At 42.6% G+C, this 20,899-nt stretch overlaps 1 protein-coding gene across 3 annotated transcripts in view; it reads right to left on the reverse strand.

The window, feature by feature from the left end:
• LOC311109067 (RNA-binding protein 33-like) overlaps window positions 1-20,398 on the reverse strand; it is a 40,765-nt gene extending 20,367 nt beyond the window's left edge. For 2 of the 3 annotated variants that reach the window (XM_084151862.1, XM_084151860.1), the window contains exons 1-9: window positions 20,253-20,398; window positions 18,003-18,081; window positions 15,724-15,772; window positions 10,313-10,383; window positions 9,054-9,318; window positions 5,221-5,337; window positions 4,598-4,778; window positions 3,994-4,211; window positions 1,077-1,425 (exon numbers count right to left, since the gene is read on the reverse strand). In XM_084151862.1, coding sequence (XP_084007988.1) covers window positions 1,077-1,425; window positions 3,994-4,211; window positions 4,598-4,778; window positions 5,221-5,337; window positions 9,054-9,318; window positions 10,313-10,383; window positions 15,724-15,772; window positions 18,003-18,081; window positions 20,253-20,271 — 1,348 coding nt within the window. In that variant the 5' untranslated portion in view covers window positions 20,272-20,398. The remainder of the gene's footprint in view (window positions 1-1,076; window positions 1,426-3,993; window positions 4,212-4,597; window positions 4,779-5,220; window positions 5,338-9,053; window positions 9,319-10,312; window positions 10,384-15,723; window positions 15,773-18,002; window positions 18,082-20,252) is intronic. The other variant, XM_084151861.1, reaches the window with a different exon arrangement.
• Window positions 20,399-20,899: the final 501 nt, after the last annotated feature.

Genomic DNA, 20,899 nt, shown 5'->3' on the forward strand with positions numbered 1-20,899 from the left:
GAGAGAGAGAATGATGTAGATGGGGCAGGGGGGCAGAGAGGGGTTAAGAGAGAAATGAGAAGAGGAAGAGAGAGAGCGCAGGGGTGGGGAGAAGGAGGGATAGTCTATTTGACACCTCTGTGTGTGCTAAAGGCTGTTACACAGGCATGCGTCTTACATTTCACCTCCGAGATGGGCTCACATTTGTACACAGCTGGACAGAGGCAAAAGGGAATGAATGGATGAACATAGTGAAAGCATGCGGTTGAAGTTGTCTAATGGACCACGGGCTAAGGAGGATGGGTATATTTGGATCTGAAAGAGGCCATTTCATCATACAGTATGAGGCTTTTTGACTTCAGTAAATACTCCATGCATCTTCAATTCATAATCAGTTTGAGTTGCAACTGGTAATGGCAATTTATTTTCGACAGAAATTGAAAAGGACAATTCGTTGCAAATATGGGTTAAGGGACATATGCCAACCTCTGGAAAACACTCCTGTTATCCTATCCACCCCCCTCCCCTCAAAACACATATGCCGTCTCTCTATCTCTGTCACACACACCCCTAGTTATGACTGGAGGCAATCCCTGATCTTTCACTATCACTTCCCTCTCTGGAGCAAACCATGGCCCCCGCCCCCCAACACACACATAGACCCACACACACATTTCAGTCTGGACAGACAGAGAAGATAAACCGATCTCGAGGAATGGAGAAGAAAGGACAAGTAAATAACCCTATTACTGTCTGAAAGCCCTATTCACTTGTCATTCAACCCAAACAACAACATGACATTCTAATCCAGACACTTTTCAAAGCAGTGCACGGATAACTGCCAACCATACGGCATCGTATGCCTTTGCTTAGTGGTAAATATTCAAAACATTCAACTTAATGAAAAAGGACCCAGTGGGCCACTCGAATGACACCCTATTCCCTAAATAAAGCACTACTTTTGACCTGGGCCCAAAGGGAATAGGGTGCCATTTATGACAACATCAAAAGTAGTGCACTATATAGGGAATAGGGTGCTATTTGGGATGCAGACCAAACCCTGCAAAGATGCGGAGCAGCCCGAAGTGCAGACCTACCTTGTGCAGGGGAGGACGCTGGGCCCCTGAAATGGGGGTTGATGTGGATGTTCTTGGGCTGCTGCTGCTGCTGCTGCTGTTGGTGGGGGTGGTTGTGTGAAGGAGGGGGACTCATCATACGGGGCGGCGGGTCCATCTGTGGCCTGACTGGTGCCCTGTGTGAGGAGGGCGAGCCACGGTGGGCCGTGTGCTGGGGGGTGAGGGCTTGCAGGGGCTGCTGGGCCAGCGAGCCCCCACTGTGCTCCTGGAAAAGAGGCCCTCGGGGGCCACCGGGGCCGCCCTGGTGATGGGCCTGCTGATGAGGATGATGAGTTTGGTGGTGAGGGGGAGGCATTCTGGAGGGAGACTGCTAATTGGAGGGAAGAGGAGAGAGAGAGAGAGAGAGAGAGAGAGAGAGAGAGAGAGAGAGAAATAGAGAGAGAGAGAGAGAGAGAGAGAGAGGGAGAAAGAGGGAAGACCAATACAACAAGTCAGATATGTCGAGTGTTGGAGGCTATATACACTGAGTACACAAAACATTAGGAACACCTGCTCTTTCCATAATATAGACTGACCAGGTGAATCCAGGTGAAAGCTATCATCCCTTATTGATGTCACTTGTTAAATCCACTTCAATCAGTGTAGATGAAGGGGAGGAGACAGGTTAAAGAAGGATTTTTAAGCCTTGAGACAATTGAGACATTTGTGTACGTGTGCCATTCAGAGGGTGAATATTTAAGTGCCTTTGAACGGGGTATGGTAGCAGGCTGCTGGGTTTTTCACTCTCAACAATTTCCCGTGTGTATCAAGAATGGTCCACCACCCAAAGGACATCCAGCCAACTTGACACAACTGTGGAAATCATTGAAGTCAACATGGGCCAGCATCCCTGTGGAACGCATTCGACACCTTGTAGAGTCCATGCCCTGACGCATTGAGGCTGTTTTGAGGGCAAAAGGGGGGGGCGCAACTCATTATTAAGAAGGTGTTCCTAATGTTTCGTATACTCAGCTCAGTAAATGAGTTCAATAAACAAATCACTGGTCCCTCACATAGGCCTATACGTTAAGCTTTAGCTCCTATTGAATTACCCGTTGACCAATGTATCAATTCTAAACCAAGTTAAGATATTGTCACCCCTCCAGTCATTCCTCACACCGTAGTGATATATAGCTGCATTAAGACTGGTCCCACTTTTCATTCATAGCACAATTCGCTAGACCTGAGAAATTGAATAATTGCGATCCAGTTGAGCGTTCCCATACCTCTTAAAGAAGCATAGCCCCTTATGATTCAGGCTGTTTAAAATGATTTTCCTTTATCATATAGTGAACGGAGTGGCTGCGGATGTGACTTTTGTCAGAAGATTTTTGGTCCAGACTAAAGATGCTGACGCTTTGGGCATGTGCTTATGCTCTACTTTACAGGCTCCTCTGGCGAATGGTGCTCGTTTAATAAAGTCAGATCAAAGCTGAATCAATGTCTGCAAGATCACATATTGATAGTATTCTATATAACATAACCAAATATAATAGCATAGTATTACGTTACTCTAAAGGCGTCCGTATACATCGGTTCGGTTTGCTCCTAGCCAAACTCGGCTAGGCGACGCAAACGTCTGTGCTCCCATACTCCATAAAGACCTTCACTTGAAAAAAGTGGCAATATTACTGTTGTTTGTCCCTCTTAAGCCACCGTAACAACATAGCCAGTAACACTTCCTCAAAATAGTCAGAATTAATCTAAGATAAATCAAGAAATCTGTAATTAATTTTGATGTTTTTTGCAGAGGAGGTCTTAGTCGCGCAATTTTTCATCTAGCTAAGATGTTCGGTGCAGTTCTTCTCAAGTGAAAAAACGTGTATGAAAACTAGTAGTGGACTGCAGACAGTAGGGCCTAGCTGCTGCTGTGCTCTCTCATCTCTCTCGTTGAATGACAGCAAACACTTCATTGAAGAATCCTGTCCATAGTTCCCACCCCTACTTTTGACCAATCACCGACGAATGGGCGTAGATTTCATCTACCGAACTTAGACTTGCCTCAAGAAACAAATGTGTGCGAGAACAGCCAAAAACATTACTGCCGAACACCAAAACGTCACAAAATATGCGCAAACTGTTTCAACTGGGAACACCACTGCATTTTTCACTCATGTGAACAAAACTCAAAAGCGCACGCCACTAGGCAAAATACACAAGCAGGCTATGCTGCAGTTTGTTAACACCTTCTGCTCTAATATTCTCTCAATGTACATCATTCAAAACAACACTGTGGGCTACTTCGAAACACTGTATAACTCAAGAAAATCTAAACGCCTATCCCCGTGAAACTGATTGAGATCCAATGGTTGGTATGCCGATGCTGCATGGGCGTCTCACTGGTAAAACTTTAAGAATGATCATTCACGATTGACAGTGAGAAATGTTAATGTGTGTATAAAGTAGAGGTAGAGAAACATTGGCAGAAGCTTCGGGATATTTAGTCCGGAGAAAACAATTCTGGGAAAAGTATTATCTGCAGACATGGCCTATCCAGAAATGACTTCAAATGGATGAACAACTTAAATGAACGGATTATATGCTTCAAAATATGTCCAATAAAAGGCCACGAGAAACTAAATCCTATGCAAAGAAGAAAATTAATTTCATATAATTCTGTCTAAATGGACTACCGCCAACGTTTTTGGTATAATCCATATATCAACATTGATAAGGGGAGAAGAGAAGCCAAATGTTCACGCGCAAGTGATCACGGTTCCAATAGGCCATGGAGAGAACGGCATATTTGCGAACAATCACAAGTGGCTGTGCCTTATTAGTTTTACAGGTAAACATTAGGGCCGGGACGATACCAGTATCACAATATATTTTCCTTGGCAAAAATGAAAACATGAAGCAAACCTTTTGCATTGTGTCTGATTATTTTGTTAAGATTTACCTGCATGCCCATATGTAGTGGCATCATTGGGAGCCGCTGGTCATTCATTCGTCCTCTTCCTCCACCAAAGTCTCCCATCCCGAATCCGGGGAATCCCCCTCTTCCTCCTCGTCCTCTGAATCCTCCTCTTCCTCCTCGGCCCCCAAAGCGGCCCTGCTTCCTCTGGCGCTCCTTCTCCTCAAACTCCATCAGGTCTGCTTTGGCCTCTTCAGAGAGCTCTGGTGGGCAAAACACATCATCAAGAAGTGACCATTACAACATTCAGGGGTAGTTTCCCGGACACAGATTAAGTCTAGTCCTAGAATCTCCATTGAGCATGCTTTTTATTCTAGGATTAGGCTTAAATCTGTGTCCGGGAAACCAGCCCTCAAATACAGCCCATTTAGGAGGACTTGCTCAATATGGATTTGTTGAGCATTTTCTTTTGATCAATGTTGTGTAAATACATTTTGGAGTTAAACTTGAAATGCTCTTCAGCCATAACCAAGGCTACCAAAGAAAGCACAAACATGTTACATATTACAGTTTACAAATACGAAGCAAAAAAAAATGTAGACATTTGAATTAGTTTCCTAACTGAGTGCAAGGTTGTAAATAAATGTACCTAATGTTTCAGGAATGTTTCTTCTTTTGTTTGCTGCATCTGCCAGCCGCACAATGCCAGACGTGACGTCTTTGCGCTCAGTTTTGAATCGCAACCGGCCAGACTCTCCATCCTCATCTTCCTCTTCATCCTCATCTTCCTCCTCCTTCACTTCTTCCTCTGGCTCTGGTTCATTTTCAGCCTTTGGAAATATAGGGATCATCTTAGTCATCAATTATGAACAACCCATCAGATATATGGATAGTGTTCATCTTTTAGGCCTATAAACTGCAACCACTTCACAAAAATGATGCAGGCCTTCAGTATGGTTTAAACCATTAGAATTAGCTACACATACATAATTGATCATTTGCAACTTTTTTAGCTAGGCAACTCCTAAATCAAATCACCACAGAGCGAGCGTTAGTCAGCATAGCAGCCATTGACTCAATGCAAAGCATCAGACAGAGAGGGGCTCTGACTATTATTGGCCAGTGTCTGGGTCCCAAATGGCACCTTATTCCCTATATAGTGCATTACTTTTGACCTGAACCTCTAAGTAGTTCATTATATAGGAATATATAGGGAATAGGGTGCTGTTTGGGATACAGCCAGTGAGTGAGGGAGACCTGTTCTGCTCACACCTCCTCTGTGTCTGCGAGCTGAGAGTCTTCCTCCTCTTCGTCCCCCTCCGGTGCTTCCTGTTGCTCTGCCTGCTCCTGCTGTTCTCCATCTCTGTAGCTTGTTGAGTAATCATCCACCTACAACAACGTGGAGAGATTCAGAATCAATATTCTAAATACTAGTCAGTCATCAACATACGGTCCCTTCAGAAAGTAGTCATACCCCTTGACTTATTCCACAGCCTTAATATCAAAATGGATTCAATCTTTTTTCTCTCTCACCCATCTACACACAATACCTCATACAGATATTTTTGGATATTTTAGCTAATTTATTGAAAATTAAATACAAAAATATATCCTTTACATAAGTATTCACATCGGAGTGAATGGAGCACGGAGGCGATTACAGCTTTGAGTCAGTCGTTTTTTTACATTTTACATTTTAGTCATTTAGCAGACGCTCTTATCCAGAGCGACTTACAGTTAGTGAGTGCATACATTCTTAAATTTTTTTATATTTTTTTTATTCTTTTTTTATATATATATATATATTTTTTTTTTCATACTGCCCCCCCCCGTGGGAATCGAACCCACAACCCTGGCATTGCAAACGCCATGCTCTACCAACTGAGCTACATCCCTGCCGGCCATTCCCTCCCCTACCCTGGACGACGCTGTGCCAATTGTGCGCCGCCCCATGGGTCTCCCGGTCGCGGCCGGCTACGACAGAGCCTGGATTCGAACCAGGATCTCTAGTGGCACAGCTAGCACTGCGATGCAGTGCCTTAGACCACTGCATCGCAGTCGTCTTGGGTATGTCTGTATAAGGCTTTGCACATCTGGATTTGGGGATTTTCTCCCGTTTTTCCTTGCAGATTTTCTCAAGCGCTGTTAAGTTAAATGGGGAGTGGCGGTGAACAGCAATCTTCAAGTCTTTCCACAGATCTTCAATGGGATTCAAATCTGGGCTTTGGCTGGTCCACTCAAGGACTTTCACATTCTTGTTCTGAAGCCATTCCAGCGTTGCTTTGGCTGTATGCTTGGGGTCATTGTCCTGTTGGAACGTAAATCTTCGCCCCAGTCTAAGGTCGTTTGCACTCTGAAGCAGGTTCACATCAAGGATTTGCCTGTATTTGGCTCCATTCATTGTTCCCTCTATCCTTGCCAGTCTCCCAGTCCCTGCCGCTGAAAAGCATTCCCATAGCATGATGCTGCCAGCACCAGGCATTACGGAAGGGATGGTGTTATACGGGTGATGAGCTGTGCCTGGTTTTCTCCAGACATAGCGCTCTGCATTAAGGCCAAAGAGTTACATTTTTGTCTCATCAGACCACAAAATATTTTGCCGTATGATCTCAGTCTTTCAAGTGCCTTTTTCAAAACTCCAGGCATGCGGTCATGTGCCTTTTTCTCAGGAGTGGCTTCCGTCTGGCCACTCTCCCATAAATCCCAGATTGCTGAAGTGCTGTCGAGACTGTTGTCCTTCTGGCAGGTTCTCCCATCTCAGCCAAGGAACTCTGTATGTCTGTCAGAGTGGTCATTGGGTTCTTGGTCATCTCCCTGACCAAGGCCCTTCTTGCCCGGTTGATCAGTTTGGTCGGATGGCCAGCTCTAGGCAGTTCCATATATTTTTAATTTCCCAATGATGGAGACCACTGTGCTCTTGTAAACTTTCAACACTCTAAAAATAGTTTTCTACACTTCCCCAGATATATGCCTCATCACAAGAGATCTATGGACAGCTCCTTGGACTTCATGGTATAGCTTCTGTTCTGACATTCGCTGTCAACTGTGGGATCTTATATAGTGTGTTTCTTTCTGAATCATGTCCAAACAATGGTATTGACCATACTTGGACTCCAATCAAGTTGTAGTGACATTTTAAGGATGATTAAAGGAAATTGGATGCACTTGAGCTCAATTTGGAGTATCATATCAAAGGGGTGTGAATACTTATGTAAATAGATTTCTGTATTCTATTTTCAATACATAAAAATAAATCTCAACATTTCTAAAAACATGTTTTCACTTTGTCATTATAGGGTTTTGTGTGTAGATGGGTGAGAGAAAAACAATATTGAATACATTTTGAATTCAGGCTGTAACACAACAAAATGTGGAATAAGTCAAGTGGTATGAATACTTTCTGAAGGCACTGTAGATTAAGTACATTCCTTCTTTCTACCACCCTTGTATTGCCTCATGTTTACTTTTACTATCAATATTAGGAGGATAGTATTACACTGGCCTGAGATTACAGCCTTTGTGGGTTTAGGCTAACTAAATCCCCATGGAAATGATGTCTAAAGGAATAACGGTAGAGCCAAAAATACTGCCGTGTTTCCTTTTAATGAAAATATTAACCGCGAGCATAAAGGGGAAAACATTGAAATGTTATGAAGGGGGATTGGCAGGGAGGGGGGTGGGGTTTAGAAAGGGGGAGCCTCTTTTGAATTACCATAACAGTGGGAGCAGGCTTCATTACTATTCCTGACGGCATTTGAAATTCAATGAGATGTAAATGTTTGACATGATATACAGAAATGCGGGGGGGGGGGGGGGGGGGGGGATAAAACACACTCTCCGGATCAGTGAGGGTGAAAATATCATAGAGCTAGCTACTGACTACTGTACAAATCGCTGCTTTATTGGCCCACTTTATAAGTTCCTGACTCAATGCCGGGCAGGACCATCACACAAAAACACACACACACACATTGGGAGATGATAATAAAAAAGACATTTAGGCCTTCCATCTTTGATATACCATGTGGTCACAACTCGTGTAGTTACACTTATTTCAAAGCATATTTCCAATGAGAAGCCACTAGCTGCTTCATAACCGTCAAATGAGGTCAGTGTGTAGGTCGCAGGCCAGTGTTTGGTGTTCTGCACCATTAACCTGCCAACCCAACACATAATATTGCAGACAAATACCCTTGGCAGCAGAAGGATAGACGGACTGAGTGCCCCGAGGGGACAGAAAGGGCTTAATCCTTTAAACTGTTCCAGATATTACCTCTGAATACCACTGCAAACAGCAGTGTTTAAACCCAGGCAGTCGAGTGACCTTGTAAACATAGTTATTACACACAAAAACACAAATGTGCACCACGCACTCACTGGGGTTTTTCAAAGTAAGCATGAAGTAAAACCGTGCAACCCTACTAAGAAGGTCAAAGGCTTTATTTTCAGTGTGGAAAAAAAAGTAATACGTCTTTGTCAGACAGGTGTCAAGCGCCATCACACCTTGGTAAATCAGACATCACACATGAATCTAGTCTTATCTTTTCCCCTCTTGGCTTCGAGGTTTGGGAAATAAATAACAGGGGAAATCGCATCAATCATTTCAGGACTGTATGGGGTGTCGGGGTGTCCTTAGGAAGGTCAATAATCTTTTCACCTATGTGAGACTTTATCAGATGGAGTCGAGAGCCCGAGATAAAAGCCCCTCGCGTTAACCTCCGCCGATTGGCAGCGCGTCTTCCTCGCACAAAGCGGCTCTTTAGCCGGACAAAGATACAGGGCCCAAGGTCACAATGGCACCGGGCGTCACAGCAGACAGACACCAGAGCATTACCTACCTACCGCCAAACAAGCTGTCAACACCAACTTTGTCAGCGAAAGGAGAAATCAACTGGCGGAGAGTGATAATGAATCTAATCCCCCCCACCCCTTCAACCCCTACCCAACACACATCCCCTTTAGCGCCCCCTGAATAGATTTGATATGTGCCCCCTGAAACCCGAGACAGGGAAATCAACGTTATCTTTTCAAGATACAATGGAGTAAGACAGAAGGAGGGGAGATGGGGGGGGGGGGGGGGGGGGGGGGGGGGGGCGAGGACTCACTTGAAATTCATCGTCTAGAGGCTCATTGATTTGAATGTCTAACACTTCGTCCTGGTAAATCCCGTCGCCCTCGGCCTGTTCTCCTGAGTATTCCATTTGGCCGTCTGGCATCTCCATGTCATTGGGCTGGCTGTACTCGTCCACGTACTCTCCTCCCTCCTGCTGGTAGCCCCCCTCTACATCTCCTAGGTCGACTGTGTAGTCTATGGGGTTCGCCTGCTGGTCAAATTCGCCTAGAGTAGCATTGAGGCTAACTCCCTGGCTGCTGAAAGGCAAAAACACACAATTATATAAGGTGTTCACTCACTGCTGTACAATGTAGAGAAAAACAGGGGCAGTTCAAGAGGGTGCTACGAAATGAATGTCAAAACGTAGTTTTCTTTGCCATATGTCATTATAAATGACATAGAATGAATCATTAGATTGTTCTCTACAATATTCTGCAGAGAACAATATAGGTTGTTCTCTACAGGGTTGACGAACGTTCATTTGATAAGAACGTTAATTTGCTGTGACCGTTGCTAGTTTAGACTGTGCCACTCTTGGTTGGATCTCCTCCAAATTTGGTGTTGTGAGGTGGTACCATTTGGAGGTGTTTCCGCTGATTGGACCAATCAAAATCAACTTGATACCTTCGTCATTTTCACCTCCTGATCTTTGGCTTTCATTGCCTATATTGGCGATCAATCTACGTTGAGAGGGGTCGTTTATATGGCGTTTTAAAGGGAAAGATTCAGAAATACACAATGAAAACAGGAACAGATTGTCTTCGCGGATGGTGGATATTGAAATTCAGTCTGTCAGCTTTGTAAATAAATATATATTTAGTCCCTATTTCGTTTTGTGTTTTCACTCACGAACCTGCAGCCACTAGTTAGCTTGTCAGTTGACGTTCGAAGTTAGCGCCGTTCTGCCGCGGAGCAGTGCCACAGTGTTCTACTGAGTTGTGACCACTTTTTGATCATGCCTGTGATGACATTCCTTTCACTCTAAACATGCTAAATTCTCAGAGTACATCGTCATTAACTTTTGAACCATATATGGTAGAGACATGAGGGTTGGACTATTGTTTCTGACAGAATTTTCTATTAAACTGACATATTTGTATAAACCTTGAATTAATTAATCATTTTATGGGTGAACACCCTAAATTATAAACTAAGGAGACTGTAGCTCAAAAATGTTCATGTCAAGTGTCTATAGACTAAGTATGGAAATGCAATCAGCGCGATCAGACCACGTAGATACAATGAACTTACAAGTTTTGACCTTCTTCATCACTTTGCAGAAGGTCATCATTCAATTCCTCATCTGACGCTTCTGAGGGATTCTAAAATCAAGAAAAACAACCCAGAACAGATCAGTATGTTCTATCTCATGTTATTCATTCCTTGCAAGCCCAGGCTTTGGATGGCAAGGTCGACTATAGTACAACTACTGAATATCAAACAAAAGTGAAGTGTTCTTTAATTTCTACAAACCACATCAGATTGAATGTGTAGGCCTATGTATGTTGGAATCAGATTGCTAATCTCACATATTTTAAGTAAATACTTGAATTAATAAAATAGTTCAAATAAACATGGGGGATCGCCTTCAGTCCAAAATAATGCTTTATTCCCATGTGGTGAAGGCAATCTAGGCCTGTTAAGTGTTTTTTCACATATAGTCATCTTTAAAAGAACCAATCTCAATCTCAGTCTTCTTTAAAGTGAACTCCAGAAAAATAAAAACTCTGTTTACATTTTTTATATATTTTAGTCATTTAGCAGACGCTCTTATCCAGAGCGACTTACAGGAGCAATTAGGGTTAAGTGCCTTGCTCAAGGGCACATCGACAGATTTTTCACCTAGTCGGCTCGGTTCTCTTTGCAGTTCTCTTTGCATTCACACTGCCATTGACTTTGAATGAGGACCCAACTCTTTTGCCAGTTCACATCACCTATTTTGTGGTCCGGGTCCTCTTTGCATTAACATTGCTATGTTTAGAAAGGAACCAAGAGTTTTTTTTCCAACATTCACTCAATGCACTCTGGGACAAGCCATTTAATTAAAATACGTTATTGAACAGCTAGATACACCTACTTACATTTTGGAAGCAAATAGATTGCATTTAGTTAAAAGATGCAACAATAACTTTTATCAGAAGATACTATTAACATGTAAATATTATTGGTAACATAATAAATATCAGCATAATAACTGCAGATTAAATAATGCTGTAATTGAAAATTGTACACCCAATGTCCTTTTAAGAGCTAGAATAGATTTTGTACCCTGTTGTGATTCTCACCAAATATGTTGTCTTCTCACACTACTCAAACCCCACAACCAAATAAACAGCTTATGAAGCGTTCCGAGCCTATAGATCACATATTGCAAACAAATAATCTGAAGTAAACCTCCACACTTACAGTGAGGGAAAAAAATATTTGATCCCCTGTTGATTTTGTACGTTTGCCCACTGACAAAGACATGATCAGTCTATAATTTTAATGGTAGGTTTATTTGAACAGTGAGAGAGACAGAATAACATTTAAAAAATCCAGAAAAACGCATGTCAAAAATGTTATAAATTGATTTGCATTTTAATGAGGGAAATAAGTATTTGACCCCTCTGCAAAACATGACTTAGTACTTGGTGGTAAAACCCTTGTTGGCAATCACAGAGGTCAGACGTTTCTTGTAGTTGGCCACCAGGTTTGCACACATCTCAGGAGGGATTTTGTCCCACTCCTCTTTGCAGATCTTCTCCAAGTCATTAAGGTTTCGAGCCTGACGTTTGGCAACTCGAACCTTTAGCTCCCACCACAGATTTTCTATGGGATTAAGGTCTGGAGACTGGCAAGGCCACTCCAGGATCTTAATGTGCTTTTTCTTGAGCTACTCCTTTGTTGCCTTGGCCGTGTGTTTTGGGTCATTGTCATGCTGGAATACCCATCCACGACCCATTTTCAATGCCCTGGCTGAGAGAATGAGGTTCTCACCCAAGATTTGACGGTACATGGCCACGTCCATCGTCCCTTTGATGCGGTGAAGTTGTCCTGTCCCCTTAGCAGAAAAACACGCCCAAAGCATAATGTTTCCACCTCCATGTTTGACGGTGGGGATGGTGTTCTTGGGGTCATAGGCAGCATTCCTCCTCCTCCAAACACGGCGAGTTGAGTTGATGCCAAAGAGCTCGATTTTGGTCTCATCTGACCACAACACTTTCACCCAGTTCTCCTCTGAATCATTCAGATGTTCATTGGCAAACTTCAGATGGGCCTGTATATGTGCTTTCTTGAGCAGGGGGACCTTGCAGGTGCTGCAGGATTTCAGTCCTTCACGGCGTAGTGTGTTACCAATAGTTTTCTTGGTGACTATGGTCCCAGCTGCCTTGAGATCATTGACAAGATCCTCCCGTGTAGTTCTGGGCTGATTCCTCACCGTTCTCATGATCATTGCAACTCCATGAGGTGAGATCTTGCATGGAGCCCCAGGCCAAGGGAGATTGACAGTTCTTTTGTGTTTCTTCCATTTGCGAATAATCGCACCAACTGTTGTCACCTTCTCACCAAGCTGCTTGGCGATGGTCTTGTAGCCCATTCCAGCCTTGTGTAGGTCTACAATCTTGTCCCGGACATCCTTGGAGAGCTCTTTGGTCTTGGCCATGGTGGAGAGTTTGGAATCTGATTGATTGATTGCTTCTGTGGACAGGTGTCTTTTATACAAGTAACAAACTGAGATTAGGAGCACTCCCTTTAAGAGTGTGCTCCTAATCTCAGCTCGTTACCTGTATAAAAGACACGTGGGAGCCAGAAATCTTTCTGATTGAGAGGGGGTCAAATACTTATTTCCCTCATTAAAATGCAAATCAATTTATAACATTTTTGACATGCGTTTTTCTGGATTTTGTTGTTGTTATTCTGTCTCTCACTGTTCAAATAAACCTACCATTAAAATTATAGACTGATCATTTCTTTGTCAGTGGGCAAACGTACAAAATCAGCACGGGATTAAATACTTTTTTCCCTCACTGTAGGCTATTTGGGAATTTCTGTGCATTCTTGACAATCGGTAATCAGTATCCAAAAACAGCACAAGTTTTTTTTCCGCCAACCTGCACATCATCTTCTCTTTTTTGGGGAACCAACGTAAGGGTGTTTTCACACTTGGTCCCTTTCAGACAATTTTTGTGAACTCAGTGCGGTTCGCTTAATGTTTTATGCAGTGTGAACACTCCAAGGGAACTCAGGCCCCTCAAAAAAGCCCCCGAAGCTAAACTGAATTGAGACCATCTCAAGAGGTGGTCTGAGTTCGGTTCGCTTGAATTCCACGGTCCGGTTCCCTTTTTAAGGGCAATTTGAACACAAAGCTCCCCAGGTTCGCTTGTCATTATTCCAGTACCACACACTACTGCAACACCGTTTCCCCTGCCATAACCCTTCACATTGGTGCCACAAGAGAGAAGATGATGATGATGTGCAGGTTCGCAGAAAAAAACGTGTGCCGTTTTTGAATATTGATTAGCGATTGTCAAAAACGCACAGAAATTCCAAAGTGTGTGGTTTTTAGTTCAGATTATTTGTTTGCAATATGTGATATAATATAATAATATAATATAATAATTATAATATGCCATTTAGCAGACGCTTTTATCCAAAGCGACTTACAGTCATGTGTGCATACATTTTTACGTATGGGTGGTCTCGGGGATCGAACCCACTACCCTGGCGTTACAAGCGCCATGCTCTACCAATTGAGCTACAGAGGACCATAATAAGGACCATGATCTATAAGAGAGCTTCATAAGCCATTTATCCGATTGTAGGGTTTGAATAGTGTGAGAAGACAAAATGCACTATACATACAAATGTATGTGGACACCTCTTCAAATTAGTGGATTCGGCTCTCTCAGCCACACCTGTTGCTGACAGGTGTATAAAACTTTGCGCACAGGCATGCAATCTCCATAGACAAACATTGGCAGTATAATGGCCTTACTGAAGAGCTCATTGACTTTCAACATGGCACCGTCCTAGGATGCCACCTTTCCAACAAGTCAGTTCGTCAAATTTTTGCCCTGCTAGAGATGCCCGGGTCAAGAACTGTTCGTCAGGAGCTTCATGAAATGGATTTCCATGGCCGAGCAGCCACACACAAGCCTAAGATCACCATGTGCAATGCCAAGCATCGGCTGGAGTGGTGTAAAGCTCACTGCCATTGGCCTCTGGAGCAGTGGAAACGCATTCTCTGGAGTAATGAATCACGCTTCATCATCTGGCAGTCCGACGGACAATTCTGGGTTTGGCAGATGCCAGGAGAACGCTACCTGCCCCAATGCATAGTGCCAACTGTAAAATTTGGTGGAGGAGGAATAATGGTCTGGGGTTGTTTTTCATGGTTCGGGCTAGGCCCCTTAGTTCCAGTGAAGGGAAATCTTAACGCTACAGCATACAATGACATTCTAGATGATTCTGTGCATCCAACTTTGTGGCAACAGTTTGGGGAAGGCCCTTTCCATTTTCAGCATGACAATGCCCCTGTGCACAAAGCGAGGTTCATACAGGAATGGTTTGTCGAGATCGGTGTGGAAGAACTTGACTGGCCTGCACAGAGCCCTGACCTCAACCCCATAGAATACTTTGGGATTCATTGGAACGCAGACTGCAAGCCAGGCCTAATCACCCCACGTCAGTGCCCAACCTCACTAATGCTTGTGGCTGAATGGAAGCAAGTCCCCAGAGCAATATTCCAACATCTAGCGGAAAACCTTCCCAGAAGAGTGGAGGCTGTTATAGCAGCAAAGGGGGGGCCAACTCCATATTAATGCCCATTTTTTTTGGAATGAGATGTTCGACGAGGAGGTGTCCACATACTTTTGGTCATGTAGTGTATTTGGTGAGAATCACAACATAGGGTACAAAATCAATTTTAGCTCTTAAAAAGGGCAGTAGCCTACATTGGGTGTACAATTTTCAATTACAGCATGATTGAATCTGCAGTTATTCTTCTGCTATTTATTCTGTTACCAATAATATGTATGTTAATAGTATCTTCTGATTACAATTAGTATGCCTCATCTTTTAATTAAATGCAATCTATTAGCTTCCAAAATGTAAGTAGGTATATCTAGCTGTCCAATAACACATTCTGATTAAATGGCTTGTCCCAGAGTGCATTGAGTGAATGTTGGGAAAATATCTTTGTTTCTTTCTAAACATAGAAATGTTAATGCAAAGAGGACTCAGACCACAAAATGAGTGAAGTGAACTGGCAAAAGAGTTGAGTCCTCATTCAAAGGCAATGGCAGTGTGAATACAAAGAGAACTGAGTTCTTTAACCTTTTTTTTTTTTTTACCCTAGAGTTCACTTTAAAGAGGACAGATCGGTTCTTTTAAAGAGGACTATATGTTAAAAATAAAAACACTAAGAATTTTTGTTGCCCACTGTCCTTCCTCCTGGTTCACATCAATAAATGCCCCTGTGGTGGAGCCACCCGGCACAAGCCTACTGTTAAATGTAACATCACCGTGAGGTCTAACTCTATGGGATCAAGGCTAATTCACCTTTCCTACAGCTGGCAGGCTGCATTCTTAATATGTGTCATAGGTTAGCATGGCAGAGGCATCTATGAATGCTATGAAAGTAATCACAAACAGAGGAGACGGGAAGTCCTTTGTCTTACCTTTTTGGCTGTCAGCCAATCCTCATCGAGCAAATCACCCTCAATTTCACTGTAAGAGAAGAGATAAACCATGACGTAAAGCAAGGCAAGTCAGCGTATCTAATTTTACAATGCTAGGTATTGGTCTAGTCTCTATGTGGCTAGTCTAGAGAGGATTCTTCACTGGAGCCTAAATTCTCATGAGCAAGGCCAGCTAATAGGCTAAATTGTGCACCAATAACACAACATGTTTACGATAAGCAGATGCCAATATTCCACCAAATTTACACTAGACCCGTCTCTGCAAGGCCAGATTCTAGTGATACAAATGTTGTTCTCATAGGCTGCAGTCTCTATATTGTTCCTGGGTCATGTTCAGTTGGACCCAAACAGGAGCAAGTACTTTAAATGGAAGCTGTACCACCTCAATTTCTCTCCTACCAGGTATGCTCATAAATCTACGTCATATTCAGATCATAAGCTCATTATGTCGTCATATTGTTTCTTATATTGTTGTTGGGAAAATTGTTTTACAAATTACAATAGTATACTTTTGTATATACAGTACCACTCAGCTCCATTCATGAACAACCTTGGTAAAATGGGAAAAATATGTGGTGACATGGTGGCAAATTCTCCGCAAGAGATAGTCTCTGCCTAAAATCTATTTTAGGCCTATATTTTCTGCATTAGTTATGGGCTTCATAGTTAAGAGTAAGGAACTACTGTACTAATATTAGGCTTGGGTGGTACACTGTATATACCGTATACCGGAGTATTTGGAAATAGCCACTGGATGGTTTTCAATACAGTCAATACCGTTGAAACTATTTCTTTGAAAAAATATTTTTATCAATGTGAATATTTGTAGCTACTTTTTAAGTAAAGCCATCCAGGACCTCTATACCAGGCGGTGTCAGAGGAAGGCCCTCAAAATGGTCAAAGACTCCAGCCACCCTAGTCATAGACTGTTCTCTCTGCTACCGCACGGCAAGCGGTACCGGAGTGCCAAGTCTAGGTCCAAAAGACTTCTCAACAGCTTCTACCCCCAAGCCATAAGACTCATGAACAGCTAATCATGGCTACCCGGACTATTTGCACTGACCCCCAACCCCATCCTTTTACGCTGCTGCTACTCTGTTAATTATTTATGCATAGTCACTTTAACTCTACCCACATGTACATATTACTTCAACTACCTCAACTAGCCGGTGCCCCCGCACATTGACTCTGCACCGGTAACCCCCTGTATATATAGCCTCCCTACTGTTAATTTATTTTACTTCTGCTCTTTTTTTTCTCAACACTTTTTTTGTTGTTGTTTATTTTTACTTTTTTTGTTAAAAATAAATGCACTGTTGGTTAAGGGCTGTAAGTAAGCATTTCACTGTAATGTCTGCACCTGTTGTATTCGGCGCATGTGGCCATAAAAATTTGATTTGATTTGATTTTGATTTAAATACCTGCAGTCAACTTGTGCAATATGTTAGGAGATAAAGATCTCACTCTTCATTTCACCTGTCACATAATTTTTTTATAATAAAACTTACCAGTAGTCCCCAGTCAGGTGGTGTTTGTTTACAAGCACAGAACGACGAGAGACCAGAGCCTTGTGAGTCACTCACTGTTGTGCAGCCAGGTGATCTAGTTACAGTATGGAATTCACAACTAAATGTTTGCCAGCTAGATATATTATAACTATTAAGTTAACAGTCTAAAATGTGCTAAATACTCTGCCATTGTGCATTTGGTTTGCTAATTTAGTAGCTAGTTAGCTAAGTGGTTAACTTCAGGCCAAAATAAATAAATAAATATCTTTTAAAATCTAGTTCGCTTGGATCAAGAGCCGTGCGGTCTAATATTTTTTTGTGCGTGCAGCAAACTGAGTAGCATTTTTATGTTACTTGTATAACTTTATGAGATGGGATGTCTGTCATACAAATAATAATAATAAATAATTTAGGTCAGAGACTATAAAATGTTCGCAATGCGCTCGTTAGCATTTAATTAGCATTTTCTATGGGATTGCACATGTACTTGTTAGCATTGCTAACCTTCGGATTACAATAGCGCCCCCCTGTGTTCAGTGCCGGTTTTATCGAATATCCCAGTATGGCACAAGGTTGGTATGGAAGTATGACAATCTGGATACTGCCCAAGCCTAACTAATACAGCCTAATGTTAGAGGACAATCCTAAAACTGCCTGCAGTAAAGGGAAAAGAAGGAATGCAAAACGTTTGCTAAAGATTCAAGCATTCCCCATGACAGACAGTCATGTTACACCAAGCAGCAGATATACCTGTCTAAATCATCATCTTCGCCTCTCCTCCTGCGTGATCTCTCTGCACCTGGCTTATCATAATCTTCAAAGTCGTCATCTGAAAACAAAAAGACAAGGCTCTTAAATCTGTTTGCTGTCAGGGTCTTCAAAACCAGTCCTTGAGGGCCACAATGTTTGCACATCGTTGCTTTCTAATTGGCAAATTAAAACATGGGAAAACAGGTGTGAAGACTCTCTGGTCAATCAATAACATGAATTGATCAATTCAGTCCAGCAATTGAGGGGATTCGATTAATCTGGCCGGGCACCCGGGTAGGCGTGTCTTGCACCGGGTGAAAGTTGAATGTATTTGTTTTGGAAACCGGGCTAATTAGGCGGCAGGTAGCTTAGTGGTTAAGAGTGTTGTGCCAGTAACCAAAAGGTCGCTGGTTCTAATCCCTGAGCCGACTAGGTGAAAAATCTGTCGATGTGCCCTTGAGCAAGGCACTTAACCCTAATTGCGCCTGTATGTCGCTCTGGATAAGAGCGTCTGCTAAATGACTAAAATGTAAATGTAAGTCCCGGGCGAGGGCCAGGTGCCCCGTTGAAAGCCCATGGCTATGTCGGCAAAAAAAAAGAATTAAGCACGTGGAGTAATGAGTAGGATTCTGTGTTCACATGCAAAAGTGATTGCTTTTGATAAAAACGCTTTATCTGCCTTCCCAATGAAAACTAGTTTTAAAATTCAAACATATCTTTTATGGAAAAGAGATGAATGTTTCTGGACGATGCACCATGCTGCCTTGTTGACAACATGGCTGAGCGGTGCAGACTACTGTTCAATTTGAGAAGGGCGCTCCTCCCTCACCGCTTTTGCCCGTTCACATCACAGGCCATAGACAGGTGCCCTGCGGCTCAGCATAATCGAATCTGCCAATTGATAACCCTAGTTGTTTCATCGTTCAGCGCGTTCCCCTGCTCAGACGTTGTATGCATCATCCAATGGTCACGTGCCACGTCATTGACTGTGCAGTCGGGCACCAGATTGCTATTGGTGCTTTTAATGCCATGTTCAAAACAACTGGGAACTCAGAACTCTCCGACATCAGTGCGTTCAAGACAAGACTGGGAAAAATTGTATGAACGGTCATCCAACTTGGAAACTTTGGCCTCTTTCTAGAGCTCCGACTTTCCGACCAGAAGATCACTTACGTCATGATTTGACCTCGTATTTTTCAGACTTCTCAGTTGTCTTGAACGCACCATAAAACAACTGGGAACTCCCCCCCAAAAAACGAGGTCAAATCATCGACATCAGTGATCTTCAGGTCGGAAAGTTGGAGATCTAGAAAGATGCCAATGTTTCTGAGTTGGATGACCATTCAATACTTCTCCCCCTGTATAGCCTATAACATATGAGTCACGTTCCCCTGCTCCAACATTGCATGCATCAACCAATCGACTGACAGATTTTTTTTAACATATGTGGTTAGCCGATACATATGCCGCGTTCAAACCAACTGGGAACTCGAAAAAAACGATCTCCGACTGGGAAAAATCGATTTCAACGGTAATCCATCTCGGGAACGAGTTCCCAGTTGTTTTGAACGCGGCAATAAAATACCTATCCTAGCGTAAGATCTGGCAGAGGAACGTGCCCAATTAATTCATTAATGACTGATGTGTGGTTAGCAAGCTACAACATTTTACTAACCAACAAAGGTTTATTTTAATAGTTCCAAGTAAGGTACTGTAATAAACCTTTTTTTTTTTTTTACCATAAACCATAGCGCGACACATAACTACCATGCCTGCTAGCTAGCTAGCTAACCAGCCAGGCACTGAGGCAGCGGAGCCAACGTCATACAGTTAGCTAGTTAAGTTACAGTTAGCATTTATTTGAATCCAGGAGAAAATAGCTAGCTATATGTTTAACTTATACGGTTATGCATGCAGACACACTAGCAAGTTAACTTGCAATGACGTTATCAAAACAACCACAAAACATGGCGCAGCGAGCTAGCTTTCTAGCAAACGTTAGCTGGCTAGCTTACTGTGGACTTGGTTATAATTGGGCTTGAGATATCAGCATGCTAGACACCACCGTAACATGCACCTTCGAACTTTTGACCAATACACTCACTACACAGCATGAACTCGTATTGTGATGTATAGTTAGCTATAGATCTGTTTCTGTGAATTATTGTGTGTTAGGCCAATGATGCGGCCCAACACTTGCAAGCTGGTTAGCAAGCCCAAAGTCTACCGAAATAATTATGGTTAACATACCTCGGGGGCTGGCCGCCATTACGCAATACTGTTTCCTCAGTGTAAGTGAAATTCTATATAGTTGCAGAATACATTGAAATGTTTACTATTTTGTGTTTAAATCAAGCTAATGCTACAGCTAACGTTGTTTAGCACCATCGGCAGCGATTCAGAACATAAACATGGCTGAGTGAATGAGCTATGATGCATTCTGGGAAAGCATAAATGTTTCCCTAAAACCTGATCCGAAGTCAGATTATTTTACCTAGTATTTATCGAATCAATGGTGGATGTATGATGATAAACTGATCCTAGATCTGCTCTTTTGGTCAACTTCTTTCTGCACTTCATGAGACCCAACAACAAGTATGCAAGAGATCTAATTACATTTTTACATATTGCATGGAACCAGTGGTGTAAAGTAACTGAGTACAAATACTTTGGAGTACTACTTAAGTAGTTTTTTGGGGGTATCTGTACTTTACTTTACTATTTATATTTTTAACAACTTCTACTTTTACTCCACTTTTACTTGACTTATCAAGAGAACAAGTGGTCATCCATACTGCCTGTGATCTGGTGGACTCACTAAACACAAATGCTTCGTTTGTAAATTATGTTGATGTACCCATGGCTATCCGTAAAAAAAAAAAAACATTGTGCTTTCT

Source organism: Coregonus lavaretus (genome assembly GCF_964263955.1).
Source record: "Coregonus lavaretus genome assembly, chromosome: 34".
Taxonomy (NCBI): domain Eukaryota; kingdom Metazoa; phylum Chordata; class Actinopteri; order Salmoniformes; family Salmonidae; genus Coregonus; species Coregonus lavaretus.